This window comes from Salmo trutta, chromosome 17 (genome assembly GCF_901001165.1).
Source record: "Salmo trutta chromosome 17, fSalTru1.1, whole genome shotgun sequence".
Classification (NCBI taxonomy): Eukaryota; Metazoa; Chordata; class Actinopteri; order Salmoniformes; family Salmonidae; genus Salmo; species Salmo trutta.
Genome location: NC_042973.1, coordinates 13,596,482 through 13,616,299, shown reverse-complemented (window position 1 = coordinate 13,616,299; position 19,818 = coordinate 13,596,482). Strand labels below are relative to the sequence as shown.

Below are 19,818 nucleotides of genomic sequence, written 5' to 3'. Positions count from 1 at the left end.
TACATTTTAAAACTGGGAAACAATCATACAATGGGATGCCTATCCGAAGACAAGGTCTGCAAAACTTTGTGTTTGATGCATCTCAACAACAAAGGGATGTGTTGCTTACTCCAATAAGAGTATCCAACCTGATCAGAGGAGGAGACAGAGCCTTGACTGCATAGGAAAATCTTCCTAATAGAATGTCTGTGCTAACGTATGGATATGTTTCATGGGTGCAAGTACAAACAGTATTATGTTTGGTGTGCTGAATGGGGCAAACACCTGGATCGTCTGACCCCAAGACAAATATTCTACTTGCTACTAGCCAAAATGCCAATAATAATAGGAACATACTGTACCTATGTGGTAGTGTTTATTAAGGTAGACTCAGCAATATGACGTAGATGCAGAAAGTAAACAGCATATTAGGTCAATTTCCTTCAACAAGCGCGAGGCTCAACTTCTCCGCTGTTTCAGTCCCGTGGCTTTTAAGCTGTTACAGTGTGAAGCGAACACGTGCGCTTGCGCAGATACTGTGTGTGACCGTGTGAGAGCGAAGTCTTGCATCTCGCTCATCTCAATATCTGCGGTTATGCTCGTTGCAATGCCATGACTTAATAAACGCTCTCTCGCTCTCTTTCACACACACACACACACACACTGTAATGCGTATTAAAGTGCGGTTGAATTACACAATTCATTTTTAGATACTTTAGGATGATTTGGTCATGAAGCACGAAAATGCTAAATATCTAAGGTAAGGAAACCAATGTAATGTTGGTGAACCATCCCTTTAATGCCTATGCATTAATTAATTGTTATGATTTTTATTATTTTTTTCTAGGCCTTTCCCACAACTTTTCCAACTTTGAACAGGGAGGGGGTGAGTCAATGGATTGCTTGCTGATCACAATTGCGCATGTGCTAACAGTCAATACGATCAAGAGTAGCAGCCTTAATGCTGAGCAACAATTCATGGAAAAATGTGAATAACACGTGAACATCGCAGTTCAAATATAACCCGTTTTTCCGTATGGTTGTGGGATTTTCCTTTTTTTCTCTCCCAAGTAATAAGAAATTGCTTTCATTGATAACTACCGCACTGCGCAGTGACGGTTGGGGGAAGTTCACAATTGGAGTAGCTACCCCAGACGCCGGCGGAGTGTCTGTTACATCAAGCGCTGTAAAAAGCTACTTCAGAGCAGACCATCCACATTTGCGTGTTTTGACATCTTTAGGGACAGACATCATACATTTCGTATAGTGGGGAAGTCATTGAAAAACATAAATATTTTTCTTCTTGTTTCAAAAATGGCCGCAGCAATGGTGGAAATGGACGGAAGTATAATGGAGGGTGTGAGTATTTCACACGATTAAAATACACTTTCTACTACATATTTTATCAACATGATTTGACATTGAACTTAGAATATGTCTTTACTATGTATATTATGTTTTGTCCTCTTTCAGGGCGGGCAAATTTTGAGAGTATCTGCCGCACTGAGTTGCATCAACGGCGCTTCCATCAGAATAAACAAAATTCGCGCAGGTAGAGGTACACCAGGATTAAGGTATTCATTTCCTAAATCCATGTCATGATATTGTAGATTATGTGGCTAGATGACAACAAAGGCCACATGTCATCCTACTAATATAAGAAAGCTTCATTCGAGTTGTAGTCTATAGCCCTGGGGCAATCGCCGGCGTCTCCAGACTGAAGTTCAGTTAATCAGAAAACAAAGCAAAGTTGGTTTAAAGGACCTTTATTTTCCAAGCAGATAGATAGAGCGTCAACTTTAATCTCTGACAATTAATAACTGTTTTACAGCCCATGGTACTTAACTTTTGTTTCATATTTAATGGCAGATGCCCACCCTCATAGCTACATTTTTCATCTGATCCTTTGTTGGTAATGTGCAAGCACATGGCAGTTGACTTATTTCTATCAACAACTGAACTAGAAAACTTTTCCCTCATTGCCTTGTGTTATTCAGCGCAGATAATATCATAGCCTACATATTGTCATTATTCAATTGAAATAGCTAAGTCTTTTTCCTTTCATTGTTAACCCCTTGCCCCCCTTCCCCATTTCACTACTAGACCACAGCATCTGTCAGGGTTGGAGTTGGTGAGGGACATTTGTTGTGGAAATCTTGAGGGAGGCTCAGTGGGATCTACAGAAGTCACACTCACCCCTGGGAAAATAAAAGCTGGGAAGCACACCGCAGACCCACAAACGGCAGGGTAAATCATGTTAGGCTGCACCACCGTTATTCCTGACGGCACACATTCAATGGGAGTATGGGACAGACAGTTTTGGTTCCGAATCTCAGACAATAATTATTTTAATTTATTTATTTAACTAGGCAAGTCAGTTAAGAACAAATTCTTATTTACAATGAAGGGCTAGGAACAGTGGGTTAACTTCCTCGTTCAGGGGCGGAACAACAGATTTTTACCTTGTTAGCTCGGTGATTCGATCTTGCAACCTAGTGCTCTAAACACTAGGCTACCTGCCGCCCCAAAGAAAGACAGAGCTGTGGATGGCTATCCAAACGCACTTGTTAAAAACCTTGTTACTATCAAGCTGACATGATACTTGATACCCATATAAACATTACCCAAAACTATGTAGAGTTTGACAATTTCACAAAATAGCAGAAAAAAACCAATTTTGCCTCAGATGATACAATATACTTCACTGTCAAATGATGGGGGATATTTACATTTGGGAGTATGGAACCCCCTGTTAATCTGCTGGGGCGGCAGATAGCCTAGCGTTTAATGGCATTGGGCCAGTAACCAAAAGATCGCTGGTTTGAATCCCCCGAGCTGGCAAGGTAGAAAAATCTGCTGTTCTGCCCTTGAACAAAGCAGTTAACCCCCAACAACAACTGCTCCCTGGGCACCTATGATGTCGATTTTAAGGCAGCCCCCCACACCTCTCTGATTCAGAGGCTTTGTGTTTATTTTGTTTGAATGCATTTAGTTGTACAACTGACTAGGTATCCAATTTACCTTCCCTATCTATCTCATACTTCTATCTTGCTCTGTTCCAGGAGTGTGGGGCTGCTGCTGCAGGTCTCTCTACCTTGTGCCCTGTATGCTGATGGCCCCTCTGAGCTCTGTCTGAAGGGGGGCACCAACGCGGACATGGCCCCGCAGATTGACTACACCATCAAGGTATGGCTAACCTTAACCTGTGTTGGGAGAGGTACCAGTGGTTGTAATTCATTTTTTTATTTTACCTTTATTTAACTAGGCAAGGCAGTTAACATTTCTGGGAAGGGGGTTCCGCTAGTGGAACACCTGGCCGACAGCCAGGGAAATTGCAGGGCGCCAAATTCAAACAACAGAAATCTCATAATTAAAATTCCTCAAACATACAAGTATTATACACCATTTTAAAGATAAACTTCTCGTTAATCCAACCACAGTATCCGATTTCAAAAAGGCTTTACGGTGAAAGCACACCATGCGATTATGTTAGGTCAGCGTCTAGCCACAAAAAACCATACATCCATTTTCCAAAGAAGGAGAGGTGTCAGAAATAGCGTTAAAATTAATCACTAACCTTTGATCTTCATCTGGTGGCACTCCCAGGACTCCATGTTAGACAATAAATGTTTGTTTTGTTCGATAAAGTTAATCTTTATGTCCAAAAACCTCATTTGAAATTGGCGTGTTATGTTCAGAAATGCATTGTCTCAAACAAACATCTGGTGAAAATGCAGAGAGCCACATCAAATTACAGAAATACTCATCATAAACATTGATATAAGATACAAGTGTTATACATACGATTAAAGATACACTTCTTGTTAATACAGCCGCTGTGTCCGATTTCAAAAAGGCTTTACGGTGAAAGCACACCATGTGATTATGTTAGGTCAGCGCCTAGCCACAAAAACCATAAAGCCATTTTCCAACCAAGGAGAGGTGTCAGAAATAGCATTAAAATGAATCACTTACCTTTGATCTTCATCTGATGGCACTCCCAGGTCTCCATGTTAGACAATAAATGTTTGTTTTGTTCAATAAAGTTCATCTTTATGTCCAAATACCTCCTTTTTGTTCACGCGTTTAGTTCAGTAATCCAAATGCACAAAGCGCGGGCACAAAGTCTAGACGAAAAGTAAAAAAAGTTCCATTTGAATTTGTAGAAACATGTCAAATGATGTTTCTAATCAATCCTTAGGGTGTTTTATCATAAATATTCAATAATGTTTCAACTCACAGACATTATTTTAACAGTTTTGGAAACTTTAGAGTGTTTTCTATCCGAATCTACTAATTATATGCATATTCCAGCTTCTGGGCCTGAATAACAGGCAGTTTACTCTGGGCACGCTTTTCATCCAAACTTCCCAATGCTGCCCCCTATCCCTAAAGGGGATTTTCAATGACGGCCTAGGAACTTCAGGGACTGCCTTGTTCAGGGGCAGAACGACAGATTTTTACCTTATCAGCTCCTGGATTCGATCTTGCAACCTTTCGGTTACTAATCCAATGCTCTAACCACTAGGCTACCCTGCCGTAATGTGGGTTGTGTTCCTGGGAAGTCATGAATTTTAGTTCTCTCAAATTCTTAAATACCTTGTCTATAGATAGGCCGAAGATGGACTGCTTGGTTTATGACTGTCACTAAACATCCTCTTATTTGCCATCTACTTATTTTTAAGTTAGTTTCTTTGTGTTACCATTATATGTACTCCTGAAGTCAGTTTTACATTTTCCTCCAGGTATTCAAGCCCATTGTGGAGAAGTTTGGTGTACATTTCAACTGTGACTTGAGAATGAGGTTAGTATCGTCCCCCCTGTTAGATTAGTGTTGGTGTAAAAAAAATACTGCCTGGTCCCCAAAATATGACCATACGTGTTCTTGTCTTGAATAGGGGCTACTACCCCAAAGGTGGAGGTGAGGTGGTGGCTAAGATTAGCCCAGTGAGCGAGCTGAGCCCTGTCAACATGACCGAACGAGGAACCATCTCCAAGATCTATGGAAGGTCCTTTGTTGCTGGGGTTTTACCCTATAAGGTACCATACCAAGCAATGGCTTTGGGTTAGTTGCCTATGAATTTTACTTTAAGTGCCTATAGAAAGTCCACACCAGCTTGAACTTTTTTCACATCTTGTTGCGTTACAAAGTGGGATTTAAGAAGATTTTAATTGTACTTTTTTTGTAATTGATCTACACAAAATACTCCATAATGTCAAAGTGAAAAGAGAATTCTACGCATTTTACAAATTACACAGTTTGTTTAGGCAAACTGGCTTAACAAATCACAAGTTATATGGACTCACCATAAGACCATTAGAGATTTTAAAACTGATACAGTGTTCAATGGCAATGATGGTAGAAAACCGAGGAAGAAAAAAACATGGCAAAGGAATGCTATTTTTGGCCTAAATGCAAAGCCTTATGTTTGGGGGAAAATCCAACACATCACTGAGTAACTGCCTCCTTATTTTCAAGCATGGTGGTGGCTGCATCATGGTATGGGTATGCTTGACATCGGCAAAGACTGGGCAGTTTTTCAGGATGAAAAGAAACAGGATTGAGCTAAGCCAGTGTTTCCCACATTCGGTCCTCAGGACCCAAAGGGGTACACGTTTTGGTTTTTGCCCCAACACTGCACAGCTGATTTAAGTGATCAAAGCTTGATGATTCGTTGATTGTTTGAATCAGCTGTGTAGTGCTTGGGCAAAAACCAAAACGTGCACCCTTTCGGGTCCAGAGGACCGAGTTTGGGAAATCCTGAGCTAAGCACAGGCAAAATCCAAGAGAACCTGCTTCAGTCTGCTTTACACCAGACACTTGGAAAGGAATTCATCTTTCAGCGGGACAGTAACCTACAACATAAAGCCAAATCTACACTGCAGTTGCTTATCAATAAGACTGAATGTTCCTGAGTGGCCAAGTTACAGTTTTGACTTAAATCTGCTTGAAAATCTATGGCAAGACTTTTGTGAAGTGCAAGTGCTGGTTCAGGAAAGTTGTTTTATTGTATTATTAAAAACAAGGTATTTGGTATTTATTAGGATCCCCATTAGCTGTTGCAAAAGCAGCAGCTACTCTTCCTGGGGTCCACACAAAACATGAAATAATACAGAACATCATTAGACAAGAACAGCTCAAGGACAGAAATACATACATTTTTAAAAAGGCATACGTAAAAAGGAGAGGGGTTATTTAAGATGCTCTTTGAAGAGGTAGGGTTTGTCTTTTTGTTTTTGTCTTTTGTCTTGATCATGGTGAGGGAGAGGATGTTGTCCTGGCACCACATGGCCAGGTCTCTGACCTCCCTATATGCTGTCTTGCCGGTGATCAGGTCTACCACTGTTGTCATCGGCGAACTTAACGATTGGAGTCGTGCCTGACCATCCAGTCATGAGTGAACAGGGAGTACAGGAGGGGACTGTGCACGCACCCCTGAGGGGCCAATGTGTTGAGGATCAGCGTGGCGGATGTGTTGTTACCTACCCTTACTACCTGGGGGCGGCCCATCAGGAAGTTCCTGATCCAGTTGCAGAGGGAGGTGTTTAGTCCCAGGGTCCTTAACTTATTGATGAGCTTTGAGACACTATGGTATTGAACGCTGAGCTGTAGTCAATGAATAGAATTCTCACATAGGTGTTCCTTTTGTCCAGGTGGGAAAGGGCAGTGTGGAGTGCAATAGAGATTGCATCATCTGTGGATCTGTTGGGGTGGTATGCAAATTAGAATGGGTCTAGGGTTTCTGGGATAATGGTGTTGTGAGCCATGACCAGCCTTTCGAAGCACTTCATGGCTACAGACGTGAGTGCTACGGGTCGGTAGTCGTTTAGGCAGGTTACCTTGGTGTTCTTGGGCACAGGCACTATGGTGGTCTGCTTAAAACATGTTGGTATTACAGACTTGGACAGGGAGAGGTTGAAAATGTCAGTGAAGACACTTACCAGTTGGTCAGCGCATGCTCGCAGTACACGTCCTGGTAATCTGTCTGGCCCCATGGCCTTGTGAATGTTGACCTGTTTAAAGGTCTTACTCCCATCGGCTGCGGAGAGTGTGATCAGTCTTCCAGAACAGCTGGTGCTCTCATGCATGTTTCAGTGTTATTTGCTTCGAAGCGAGCATATAAGTAGTTTAGCTCATCTGGTAGGCTCATGTCACTGGGCAGCTCTCGGCTGTGCTTCCCTTAATCGTCTGTAATGGTTTGCAAGCCCTGCCACATCCAACGAGCATCAGAGCCGGTGTAGGACGTTTCGATCTTAGTCCTGTATTGGCGCTTTGCCTGTTTGATGGTTTGTCGGAGGCCATAGCGGGATTTCTTATAAGCTTCCGGGTTAGAGTCCCGCTCCTTGAAAGCGGCAGCTCTAGCCTTTAGCTCAGTGTGGATGTTGCCTGTAATCCATGGCTTCTGGTTGGGTATGCACGTATGGTCACTGTGGGGGGGACGTCATTGATGCACTTATTGATGAAGCCAATGACTGATGTGGTGATCTAGTCACTGGTGCTTCCTGCTTTAATTTTTGCTTGTATGCAGGAATCAGGAGGATAGAATTATGGTCAGATTTGCCAAATGGAGGGCGATTTTAAAGTTTCCCTGAATTAAAGTCCCCCGCCAAGAGTGGCGTCGCCTCTGGGGGAACGTTTTCCTGTTTGCTTATGGTGGTCTTAACGCCAGCATCAGTCTGAGGTCTTATGTAGATAGCTACGAAAAATACAGAAACTCTTGGTATATAGTGTGGGCTACAGCTTATCAAGAGATACTCTAACTCAGGTGAGCAAAACCTTGAGACTTCCTTAGATGTTGTGCACCAGCTCGTTTACAAAAATACATAGTCCGCCTCCCCTTGTCTTAACAGACGCCGCTGTTCTATCCTGCCAGTACAGCGTATAACCAGCCAGCTGTATGTTGATGTTGTCATTCAGCCACAACTCCGTGAAGCATAAGATTTTACAGTTTTGAATGACCCGTTGGTAGTTTAATCTTCCGTGTACGTCATCGATTTTATTTTCGAAAGATTGCACGTTTGCTAGCAGAATGACAGGCAGTGGGGGTTTATTCGTTTGCCTACGAATTCTCAGAAGGCAGCCTGCCCTCCAGTCCCATTTTCTCCGTCTTCTCTTCATGCAAATGACGGGGATCTGGGCCTGTTCCCGGGAAAGCAGTATGTCATTCACGTCGGACTCGTTAAAGGGAAAAAAGGATCCTGCCAGTTCGTGGTGAGTAATCGCAGTTCTGATGTCCAGAAGTTTTTTTCGGTCCTAAGAGATGGTAGCAGCAACATTATGTAAAAAATATAAGTTCCAAACAACGCAAAGAAACGAACAAAAAAAACTCAGTCTGTGCCTGTGTATGAAAGAGATTCTGTGTACTATGTCATTGCTCTCCGGCTCTCTCTCTGCTGTGTCCACTGAGCTGTTGGGCCAGCCCTGCAACCTCATTGGTTAACCCTGGGTAGGCCTTTTGGTAGCTGTCACTCAAATGCGAGGGGCTGAAGCTCTTTGGGTGGAACTCAAATTCCTAGGGGGCTGGCCCACATGGGGTGGAATTGTAGGGAAAATGGCGCAGCTTCAAGAAAACGTTTCTTTCAAACTAGTGATTTCGTGGCTAATTGAGGTAAGACATTATGCTTACAATTGGCTCATTCACCCCTCTCCCCTGTAACTATTTCCGAGGTTGTTGCTGTAAATGAGAATGTGTTCTCCGTCAACGTACTTGGTAAAATAAGGGTTAAATAAAAAATCTTAATGTATGACCTACACATTGACACATCCAGCCCAAAGAGGGAGGTAGTCACCAAAATACCAGAGCATGTCTTTAATGTAGTACTAAAGAGATTACTTTTAGCCCTACCTACATGTACATATTACCTCAACTACCTTGTACCCCAGCACATTGACTCAGTACCGGTACTCCTTGTATAATCTTTTCACGGTGAAGTCCACACTTGTTGTATACGGCGCATGTGACAAATTAAAGTAACATTTTAATTTTACGGTTTGGTCCTTATTCCACTTGTGTACTTACAAACAACAGATTAGACCTTTCTGGACAGGTGACATGCATGTGATGGAGCAGTATCCCTCTGGACTTAAATGCACATGATGATAAAATGAAGTAGTTTCTGAGATCAAATTTGAGTGAGCTCTCATACTCCTTTTCCTCCAGCTTGCCAAGGACATGGCAACGACGGCAACAAGAGTTATCAGGCGAGAGATAAAGGACCTTTACATCAACATCCAAACACTGCAGGAGAAGGACATGGCCTGTGGAAGCGGCAACGGCATCATGTGAGTGTATTTACGTGACATTAACCATTGCATTATCAATCAAATGCATTTATAAAGCCCTTTTTACATAGGCATATGTCACAAAGTGCTTATACAGAAACTCAGCCTAAACGCCAAACCGCAAGAAATGCAGATGTAGAAGCATGGTAGCTAGGAAAACTTCTTAGAAAGGAAGGAACCTAGGAAGAAACCTATAGAGGAACCAGGCTCTGAGGGGTCCTCTTCTGGCTGTGCCGGGTGGAGATTATAAGAGTTCATGGCCATTAAGGCCAGATTGTTCTTCAAGAAGTTCAAACGTTCGTAGATGACCAGCAGGGTTAAATAATAATCAGTGGTTGTAGAGGGTGCAACAGGTCAGTACCTCAGGAGTAAATGTCAGTTGGCTTTGAGGTCGAGACAGCAGATGGGGTAGGTGTAGGGAGAGGGAGGGTCGAAACAGCAGGTCAGTACCTCAGGAGTAAATGTCAGTTGGCTTTGAGGTCGAGACAGCAGATGGGATAGGTGTAGGGAGAGGGAGGGTCGAAACAGCAGGTCAGTACCTCAGGAGTAAATGTCAGTTGGCTTTGAGGTCGAGACAGCAGATGGGGTAGGTGTAGGGAGAGGGAGGGTCGAAACAGCAGGTCAGTACCTCAGGAGTAAATGTCAGTTGGCTTTGAGGTCGAGACAGCAGATGGGATAGGTGTAGGGAGAGGGAGGGTCGAAACAGCAGGTCCGGGACAAAGTAGCACCTCTGGTGAACAGGTCAGGTTTTCCATCGCCACAGAAACTGGATCAGAGGCACAACCAGGTGGACTAGGGACAGCCAGGGGTCATCAGTCCAGATGGTCCTCCGGGAGGGGAAAGCGATGGGAGAATTAGAGGGATACCAGATAAAACTGTAAAAACAGTTAAAAGATGTCTATACCTGTATGACCCCAGTAAACCTGGATCAATCACAATCAATGGCAATGTTTTCTGTGAAGATCTTTGTCAAAACAGTTGCACTAGTGGAGGATCTTGGATGTCATCTGAACATGCTTCATTGGTAGTGACTATCGTGATGGTTATTTTATCAAATCAGTTAACGGTTTAATTATTACGTGATTCAATTAATCATGTAACAATTAACTCATTAGCAATCTTGGGGCACCACAAAGTTTGTTTAATGAGTTACCGTTTCCCGAATTAACTAAAGAATATATTGTAAAATTAGTCATCCATTAATTATTATTACCTCATATCAGTCTTTCTGAACGTCGTTGACTTAAAATCTGCATGAACCCTAGTCTAAATGATTCAGTGATACACAAATTGGCTTCATTATTTACTAACTAAATAAATAATCACACAGAATTACATAAACACACGATAGATTATATGTTGACTACTAACATAATGCAATGAAAAGTCCCTAGTGGACTAAACTGATATGACAGCTTGGTACACAATGAAAAGGGAGGGGCATATAAGGAGAAGGAGAGACAGTCAATTTATTGTACATGCATGTGGAAGCTATGCTCATGGGAATATGAATACTTTGCACATGAACGACCGCTCATTCGAAAATAATTGCAATGTGTGTATATATTTACGCTTGTATGTCTTTGTTGTCTCTGTTGAAATCGCCTGGTCCATCTATTGAGTCATTCGACAGAAGTCTCTGGTTTGTCCACCAGAGGTCACAATGTCCTTTGTATTTGTTGTCGTCTTTCTTTGTTTTGGAAGTTTTCGTTAGAATGGATACATCAAAGGTACACAATGGTCGTTTGCTGAGATCTCCCTCGTGTCTTTGCTCAAAGTTCTAGACTACATTACCCAGCTGTATACTGAGAATGTTTGGTATAGTCTATGCCTTCACTTGTCGAGAGTGTCTTGTAGTTTTAGACCATTTGTCACGTATTCAGCTCGCGCTGCACGTATACCCGGCAATGAACTGGTGTATATTTAAATTGCAACCATTTCAACGTGTTCTGGTCTACTGTAAATTTCATTAGGAGTCCTTTTATGCACTCGCCTTCGAAGGGCATGGTTACTGACTTGGCAAAAAGTTTTTATATAAAAACTATCTAATTTAGATGGCTAAAATCACATTTCATCTTCTCACAAATAGTTTCATATTTAATCATCTAAGTTGTACAACATTTAGATGTAAACCTGACCCTGTGAATGCGTACACTTTCAGAGATAGTTATTTAGTTATACCGTCCTTAAATTATTGCGGATCAGTGCGCCAACATCCGGTGAAATTGCAGAGCGCGAAATTCAAAACACAAAATTTGTAATATTAAACATTCATGAAAATACAAGTGTCTTACATCGTTTAAAAGCTTAACTTCTTGTTAATCCAGCCGCTTTGTCAAATTTCAAAAAGGCTTTACGGCGAAAGCAGACCATGCGATTATCTGAGGACAGCGCCCCGCGTACAAAAGCATTACAAACATTTTCCAAACAAGCGTCACGAAAGTCAGAAATGGCAATTTAAAAGAAATAATTTACCTTTAAAGCTCTTCCTCTGTTTGCAATCCCAAGAGTGTTCGATAAAGTCCTTTATATCCCAAAAAAAGTAAGTTTAGTTGGCGTGCTTGATTCAGTAATCCACCGGTTTCCCTCGCTCATCTTAAATGCTATCCACCTCTACCACATTTTTAATATGGTGTCTCTATTCTCCCCAGAATCATCGCAGAGTCTTCCACAGGCTGTATATTTGCAGGGTCTGCTCTTGGCAAGAAAGGTGAGAAATCCATTATTGTTGTGCTAGTTTGGTCTATGAAGTGAAGTGTACAGACCAATATGTACCACTAGTGGGCAACGTTCAACAAAGAAAGACATGCTAGGCAATGTTATGATGTGAAACTGTATATAAGCTTGGATGGTGAGTAAAGTTGTGCTTCAACATAAGCATTGCTAAGGCCATATAAGGTAAGCAGTCAACAGCAGAGAATAGGGAAATTTTGAGAAAAGGGAAAATATTGTTGGCTAACGTTTTCAAATTGCTATCATATGCATCTGTAGGTTGTTTTTTTATGTTGTGACCGTTACATGAAGAACACAGTTTGTTCTATTGGGGGCAGAGTTAGGAAGTGTATGAATCTGAATGATTTAAATATCCAACCCAGCTCTATCCAATGACCTGGTTTGCACCTCCCCTGTGATTCTCTGGTACCCCCTCGCACATCGATAACCTCTGGGCCAGTATTCTCAAATCTTCTAAGAGTAAGATATCTGTTGATTTTGAGTCAGTTTTGCTTTTTAGATCATAATATGATTAGATTATTCTAGGGAGGCCTGATCCTAGATCAGCACTTCTGCTCTTAGACACTACAAATACGGGCCCAGATAAAATAGTTGGGGAAAAATTATAACAAATGCTGAGCGGATTGGCTGTCTAACGCTGGTCCCCCCAATGTCTCAGGTGTTTACCCAGACAAAGTGGGCTTCGAGGCTGCAGAGATGCTGCTCAGGAATATAAGGCACAACGGCTGTGTGGACGAGTTTCTGCAGGACCAGGTTAGCAATGTACCACGCACACACACAGGGGTATTTCACAAAGCAAGCTTAGGTGTCCTCCTGTAAGTAATCTAGAATCATTGTAATTAACGTGTACTTCCAAATTCAAGTGAAGAATAGGTGCTTGACAACACACCTCTCCTTGCCTCACTGTCCATCTCACCGCAGCCACTTGAACTTACTCTATTTGGAGTCAGCTGCTGAACTCTTCTTCTTTCACTCTCTGGCAGCTCATCCTTTTCATGGCCTTGGCGAACGGCATCTCCAGAATCCGCACTGGCCCAGTCACCCTACACACGAAGACTGCCATCCATGTGGCAGAACAGCTCACCCAGGTGGGTCCAAAACACATTTTAATTGATTTCCAAAGACTCAATTGATGGGAAAATGAGTACTCGGTGCATGGTTTTATAAAGTCAACTTTTTTATATCAAATTCTTTCCTTATTCCCAGGCCAAGTTTACAGTGACCAAGGCAGATGACGAGAATGCCAGCAATGACACCTACATCATCGAGTGCCAAGGAGTGGGTGTCACCAACCCTCATTTCTAGCCACGCCCATGTGTCTAACCGCCCCTTTTATGTTGTCTCCACCTGCAGCCGTGGATAGAAGAGGCACTGGAGACACTACTGTGATGTCACCTAACGGTCGGATGCTGCTTCTATTTATATTAGGATTTATTATGGCACGATATTCAAGCAAATGAATTATTGGTTTACAAATGCACAGCCACATGACAGTTGGTCATCGTTGTCCTTTCCCCCTATTGCATTAACTGTCATTACCCTCGTAGCTTGTATAACTCAGGGTATTAATGCCTTACACTGTTATAATAAAAACATTAGATTTCTGTGTAGAAGGGGTGTACGTTTCAGCAGTCTGTTGAAGTGCCTCAGTGCATACAGGCTTTTATGGCAAAAAAAACATTGTTCATGGTCTCTGTCCCTAGTTGATCATTGTAGTTCCATTTTGCTTCATACGGGGAGGATTTCTGTATTTTGAAAGATATGTCTTGAAAACGTGATTGCTAACAAGCAACATTTTGGGGCTATGACAACAATGGACTTATGAAACAAAGACCAATATGTTGTTTTTGGGTGGAGTTTTCCTTTAAGTCAATTATTTCACTTATTATAATTTTTTTTGGTGCATTGTTTGTCACTCAGGTAATGCAGATTAGACTGCAGAGTTGTGTTGACTACTGTATTAGTCAGATAATGTTTAAAAGACAATTTGGAGATTTGTTTTCCACATTGTTTTGAGAAAATATGAATAAAATACCTTATTTTTGCCTGATCTGAACAAGAGGTGATCTTGAGTAAAGGATTTCTGACAGATCATGGATTAATTCAGATATCTTCTCACCCCCAGAAATGTGTAGCTGGACATCTGTCATCACTCATAGCCCCTTCATAGCATTAAAAAAGTAAATCCATGTCTTTACATATCATGGTAGTGATTCAAACTGTTTTAGTACAGGAGACTATTTAATTCCAGTGAATGACTCGTTCCAGGAATCTTAGATGTGCTGAAGAGTACATAGCCATAGCATGGAGTTGCTTGTCTGATAGCTAATAACTGTCTAGCTGACCCAGCTTGATAGCATGGTCATGTAATACTTGGAAACTAATGATTCACCAGCAAGAACCTTTGCTTTTTGCCATTACAACTGTTGAGGTGCTTAGTGATCTTATTCCAGATCATTAGCAGAAATAGCTGCAGTCAGACACCTTGAGCATTTCACTGTACTTGTGCATGTGACAACTTGAAGTCTTCAGGAGTGAAGTGTAGACCTGTGAAAAACCTTATGTAAATTCTCTCAGCAAAGCTGACTTTTTGTCCTCCCGTCTGCAACTACTTGACAATTTTTCGACAAGCTCTCAAAGTAATGAGAAGGTAAACTATGGTATGTTTTAGCTTTGCTTGTTGAGTGGTTATGAAAGTGGTGAATGTGAGGGCATGAGGGTTGACTGCAAGGCTTGTTGCTTAGCTATTTTTGTGGCCTATTCCAATTCTCTTCACTCACCACCAAATGTGTAGACTTGTCATTGGTGAGGTTGTTGTGAACATTGAGCTTTTTTTCAATCTCCAGTTATTCACAACAGTAATCTACGTGTGTTGCTGGTAGCCACAAACTTCCTAATTTTACGCTATTGTTTTAGATTGAAACTAATATTGTTTTTATTGGTAGCTCAGTCATTGTATACTGATTTTACAGTACATAAAACTACAAATTCTCATGAATAAAAACATAGTCCAAAAGTACTACACCCATAATAGCAGCACTATATAAACTTTAGGCTGCTTTGTCTATTTCAGGGACACCCCAGGTCCTGGCTATGTATTCACGGCAGGGGATATTGTGTAATCTTATCAGTTATCATCTCGTCCTGTTTCCTTCCATCTTTTCATTGTCCTTCCTTTTTCTCCACCCATCCTGTTTGTCTGTTCTCGGATGCAATAAAAAGTTCCAAACCTTAAGCTCCCTAAATGGTCTTTATGTAGAAGGACTTGAAAGTATGATAATGAGAAAGATTTGTTTGCTACAGTACAGCAGGCCTACAATCAGTCATCTCTGTGCGTTCACAAACCGTGGCGGTGCTGATAGATACAGTATGTCAACACCTCATGACTTTAGGGCCGTTGTGGCATTTTTACTGCAGATAAAGCAAGAAAAACAAACTATAGACATCTTATCAGGTTCATAGTGTAGGATGACATGAAAGAACAGGCCTGAAAATGTACAATGTAAACAATATACTGTAACCTGTATTTGTCAAATATACACACTTGTATGTTGTTCCTCGTCAACCATTGCGTAACCTTTCTGAACTGCCCTTACAATGGTTGCATAAGGGATTATTGTCAACACACTTCTGAAGTGAAAAGATTTACTCAGAGTTGGCAGAGCCATAAAAGCCTATGTTTCAAAACCAGTACTAACACTGAGAGGTTGGGGAAATTGCATCACGTCACTGTTTTAATTTCACAAAACACCCTGTCAAGACAACTCTCTTGATCTAATACTTCTATTGTCTGGTGGTTCTTTAGAATAAACTGATGAGAGGAAACTATGCACATCCAAACATTCTCTTGTCTGAAATTGCTTTCCTTGTTGCACAGTGCAGGTAAGCCATCTCTTCACAGCACAGAGGTTGGTGTCACCTTAATTGGGGAGGACGGGCTTGTGGTAATGGCTGGAGCGGAATCAGTGGAATGGTATCAAACACATAGTTTGATGCCATTCCATTTGCTCCGTTCTAGCCATTCTTATGAGCCGTCCACTGCTTTACAGGTACAGGTTTGCTTGTCCTTCTTCTCCATGATGTCAGACGTGGAGAGTATTAAGTCGTCTCAACATGTGCCCGATTGACACAACACCAAATACAAACAACTCGTCAATGCATGGTGTGTGTGAAATACTGTAATACACAGCACAGCAATTAGATGACAAGTGAGCAGCATTTATTGGGCAGATGGATTTCTATCTACATAGAGGAAATGGCACATTAGTGGTTGATCAATCGGAGAGGGAACTCAAGGAAGCTTGAAATTCACACCTTGGCTGCTATGTAACAGGAACAGGAGCCCCATGTGAGGGCTGATCACATTGCAGTAACCTGAGGTGGTTACCTGATCTCACCTTGCTAGCTTTGTGTTCCTCTGGCATGCTCAGGGGTACAGCACTCACAAAGCCCCTCTTTCTATCGTTTGGTAAACATCGACTTGTTTTGGAGCGGCACAGTGATCCATAGAGTTGTCGCTGAGGTCCCGGGTGGCCCCCAAACCTCCCGTGTTGCTGCACCCCAATGAAGGCATGTCAGACGTTGCATCCTGGAGGACCCAGGAGCACGGTGACTGGAGCCAGCCTGCAGCATCAGCCCCCCAGCGGGTCTGGATCTCTCTCATAGCAGGTGAGCTAGATCCATGGAAAACCACATTCTCTCCCTAACTGCTGCCAGAGGCATCAACCTTTACTAGGATCAATGAGTATTATATCTGGGATTGGGCTTTGTTTTATGTGGTATCTCTTCTAAGCTCCACTTATTGATTGGCAATAACTGTATTATGGGACTTTGTGAGGCGAAAACAGGCACGGTCTTTATTGCAATCCTGTGATTGAATGAAAATGAAACAAACAGCTACTATTATAAAGGCATGCTATTACAGATAGTGAAACTGCCACGTCCGTTTGTGATATTACAACAAAGAGGTTACTGTATACAATGAACACTTTTTTTCTCCCTTGGACATCATTCCCGATGCTACAGAACAATAGCAACAACCAAAAAATTTGCGCAATTTGCGACGCTCCTCAGCTCTGCTTCGTCAACAAAACAAAAACAACAGCCGAGGGGTGGCCAGTGACGCTGTTTCCCTACTGCGGATTCCGTCTTTAAAGGACAGTTCATTAAAATTCAAATGTATATAATTTTGTACTTACCAAATAAACCTGAGTATGCACATAGGGTTGATACAAGCCTAGGTAATAAGCCTACCTTGAAAGGCCAGAGTTTGTCCTGGTCAAGTTCTGGATTATATTTCTGTCAATTTAGGGGACTTTTTTGACTCAAGAGCAGCTCCGGAGGCATACATTCTGTGTAGTCCCAAACTGTGCATGATGGCAACAAAAACAAGGGGTTGCTTTCAGTTCACTCACTTACTCCCTCTCATTGGGGGTGACCCACATAAATACTGGCACGAGAGGATGATACCCATGGAGATCCTATTAAATTCCTATCAAGTGACATACAGTTCTTTTCGGAATGTATTCAGACCAATTGACTTTTTCCACATTTTGTTAGGTTACAGCTTTATTCTAAAATGTATTAAATATTTTCCCCCCCTCATCAATCTACACACAATACCCCATAATGACAAAGCAAAAACAGGAAATTGTTGCAAATTTATTTATTTTTAAATAAAAAAATATTCCATTTACATAAGTATTCAGAGCCTTTACTCAGTACTTTGTTGAAGTACCTTTGGCAGTGATTACAGCCTTAAGTCTTCTTGGGTATGATGCTCCAAGCTTGGCACACCTGTATTTGGGGAGTTTCTCCCATTCTTCTCTGGAAACCCTCTCAAGCTCTGTCAGGTTGGATGGGGAGCGATGCTGCACAGCTATTTTTAGGTCTCTCCAGAGATGTTCGATTGGGTTCAAGTCCAGGCTCTGGCTGGGCCACTCAAGGACATTCAGAGACTTGTTCTGAAGCCACTCCTGCGTTGTCTTGACTGTGGGCTTAGGGTCATTGCCCTGTTGGAAGGTAAACCTTCACTCGAGCCTGAGGTCCTGAGCGCTCTGGAGCAGGTTTCCATCAAGGATCTCTCTATACTTTGCTCCGTTCATCTTTCCCTCAATTCTGACTAGTCTCCCAGTCCATGCCGCTGAAAAACATTACATTTACATTTTAGTCATTTAGCAGACGCTCTTATCCAGAGCGACTTACAGTAGTGAATGCATACATTTCATTTCATGCATTTTTTTGTACTGGCCCCCCGTGGGAATCGAACCCACAACCCTGGCGTTGCACACACCATGCTGGCGTTGTAAACACCATGCTCTACCAACTGAGCCACAGGGAACATCCCCACAGCATGATGCTGCCACCACCATGCTTCACCGTAGGGATGGTGCCAGGTTTCCTCCAGACGTTATGCTTGGCATTCAGGCCAATGAGTTCAATCTAGGTTTCATCAGACCAGATAATCTTGTTTCTTATGGTCTGAGAGTCCTTTAGGTCCCTTTTGGCAAACTCCAAGCGGGCATTCATGTGCCTTTTACTAAGGAGTGGCTTCTGTCTGGCCACTCTACCATAAAGGCCTGATTGGTAGAGTGCTGCAGAGATGGTTGTCCTTCTGGAAGGTTCTCCCATCTCCACAGAGGAATTCTGGAGCTCTGTCAGAGTGACCATTGGGTTATTGGTCACTTCCCTGACCAAGGCCCTTCTCCCCTGATTGCTCAGTTTGGCTGGGGGGCCAGCTCTAGGAAGAGTCTTGGTGGTTCCAAACTTCTTCCATTTAAGAATGATGGAGGCCACTGTGTTCCTGGGGACCTTCAATGGACCTTCAATGCTGCATAATTTTTTTGGCACCCTTGTCCAGATCTGTGCCTCGACACAATCCTGTCTTGGAGCTCTACGGACAATTCCTTCGACCTCATGGCTTGGATTTTTCTCTGACATGCACTGTCAATTGTGGGACTTTATATAGACAGGTGTGTGCATTTCCAAATCATGTCCAATCATTTGAATTTACCACAGGTGGACTCCAATCAAGTTGTAGAAACATCTTAATGATGATCAATGGAAACAGGATGCACCTGAGCTCAATTTTATAGCAAAGGGTCTGAATGCTTATGTAAATAAGGAATTTCTAAAAAACTGTTTTCTCTTTGTCATTATGGGGTATTGTGTGTAGATTGATGAGGATTTAAAAAAAAAATCTATTTTAGATTAAGGCCGTAACGTAACAAAATGTGGAAAAAGTCAAGGGGTCTGAATACTTTCCGAAGGCACTGTAAATCAACAATTGACAACAATCCATTCATTTCAATTTAAGCTATTATATAAAATACTTGATACAAAAAGGATGCTCAGTATATGGGGCATTGAACAGTCAGCCTTGTGCAGACTCTGACACAAGGAAACATAATCAAATAACATATTTCTGGTACTGTTCATCGGTGAATCGCTTTTGGAGTCCGGCCCGTGAATGGTTGTTATGTCATAATATCAGAGTTCAGATTGACCTGCAAACTGTATTGTTAGGGGATCTGAAAAAATATGATCAGTCAATGGGAAATATCATTATACTCTTGGGTAAAGTATTTATTTTTAGGGCAACATCAGTAGACATTTTACAAATAGGGAGGTTCAGGACCATGTAAGACATCATAGTAAAATGGAGGGATGTATAGTGTACCACAGTATAAGTCATAATACCCATAAAACCTAGCGGTCAAACAGGAAAATAGTTCCAATGGTTTTTCCACCATTCATTTTCCCATAGGGGATTTTAGAAACACTTAAAATAAGGGATGTGTTTCATGTAGGCTTAACCTGGTGTG

At 42.0% G+C, this 19,818-nt stretch overlaps 2 protein-coding genes across 2 annotated transcripts in view; both read left to right on the top strand.

Moving 5' to 3' along the window:
• Window positions 1-631: 631 nt before the first annotated feature.
• LOC115151629 (RNA 3'-terminal phosphate cyclase) lies at window positions 632-15,230 on the top strand. The gene is made up of 12 exons (XM_029695725.1): window positions 632-739; window positions 827-1,338; window positions 1,453-1,553; window positions 2,083-2,226; window positions 3,042-3,165; window positions 4,725-4,783; window positions 4,878-5,019; window positions 9,141-9,262; window positions 11,914-11,972; window positions 12,654-12,748; window positions 12,979-13,083; window positions 13,202-15,230. Exons 2-12 carry the CDS (start codon window positions 1,294-1,296, stop codon window positions 13,298-13,300), a joined length of 1,095 nt encoding a protein of 364 aa, XP_029551585.1. The 5' UTR covers window positions 632-739; window positions 827-1,293; the 3' UTR covers window positions 13,301-15,230.
• Window positions 15,231-16,517: 1,287 nt separating this feature from the next.
• The window catches only part of LOC115151628 (dual specificity protein phosphatase CDC14AB), a 66,886-nt gene continuing 63,585 nt past the window's right edge, over window positions 16,518-19,818 (top strand). The window contains exon 1 of the mRNA XM_029695717.1: window positions 16,518-16,663. Coding sequence (XP_029551577.1) covers window positions 16,567-16,663 — 97 coding nt within the window. The 5' untranslated portion in view covers window positions 16,518-16,566. The remainder of the gene's footprint in view (window positions 16,664-19,818) is intronic.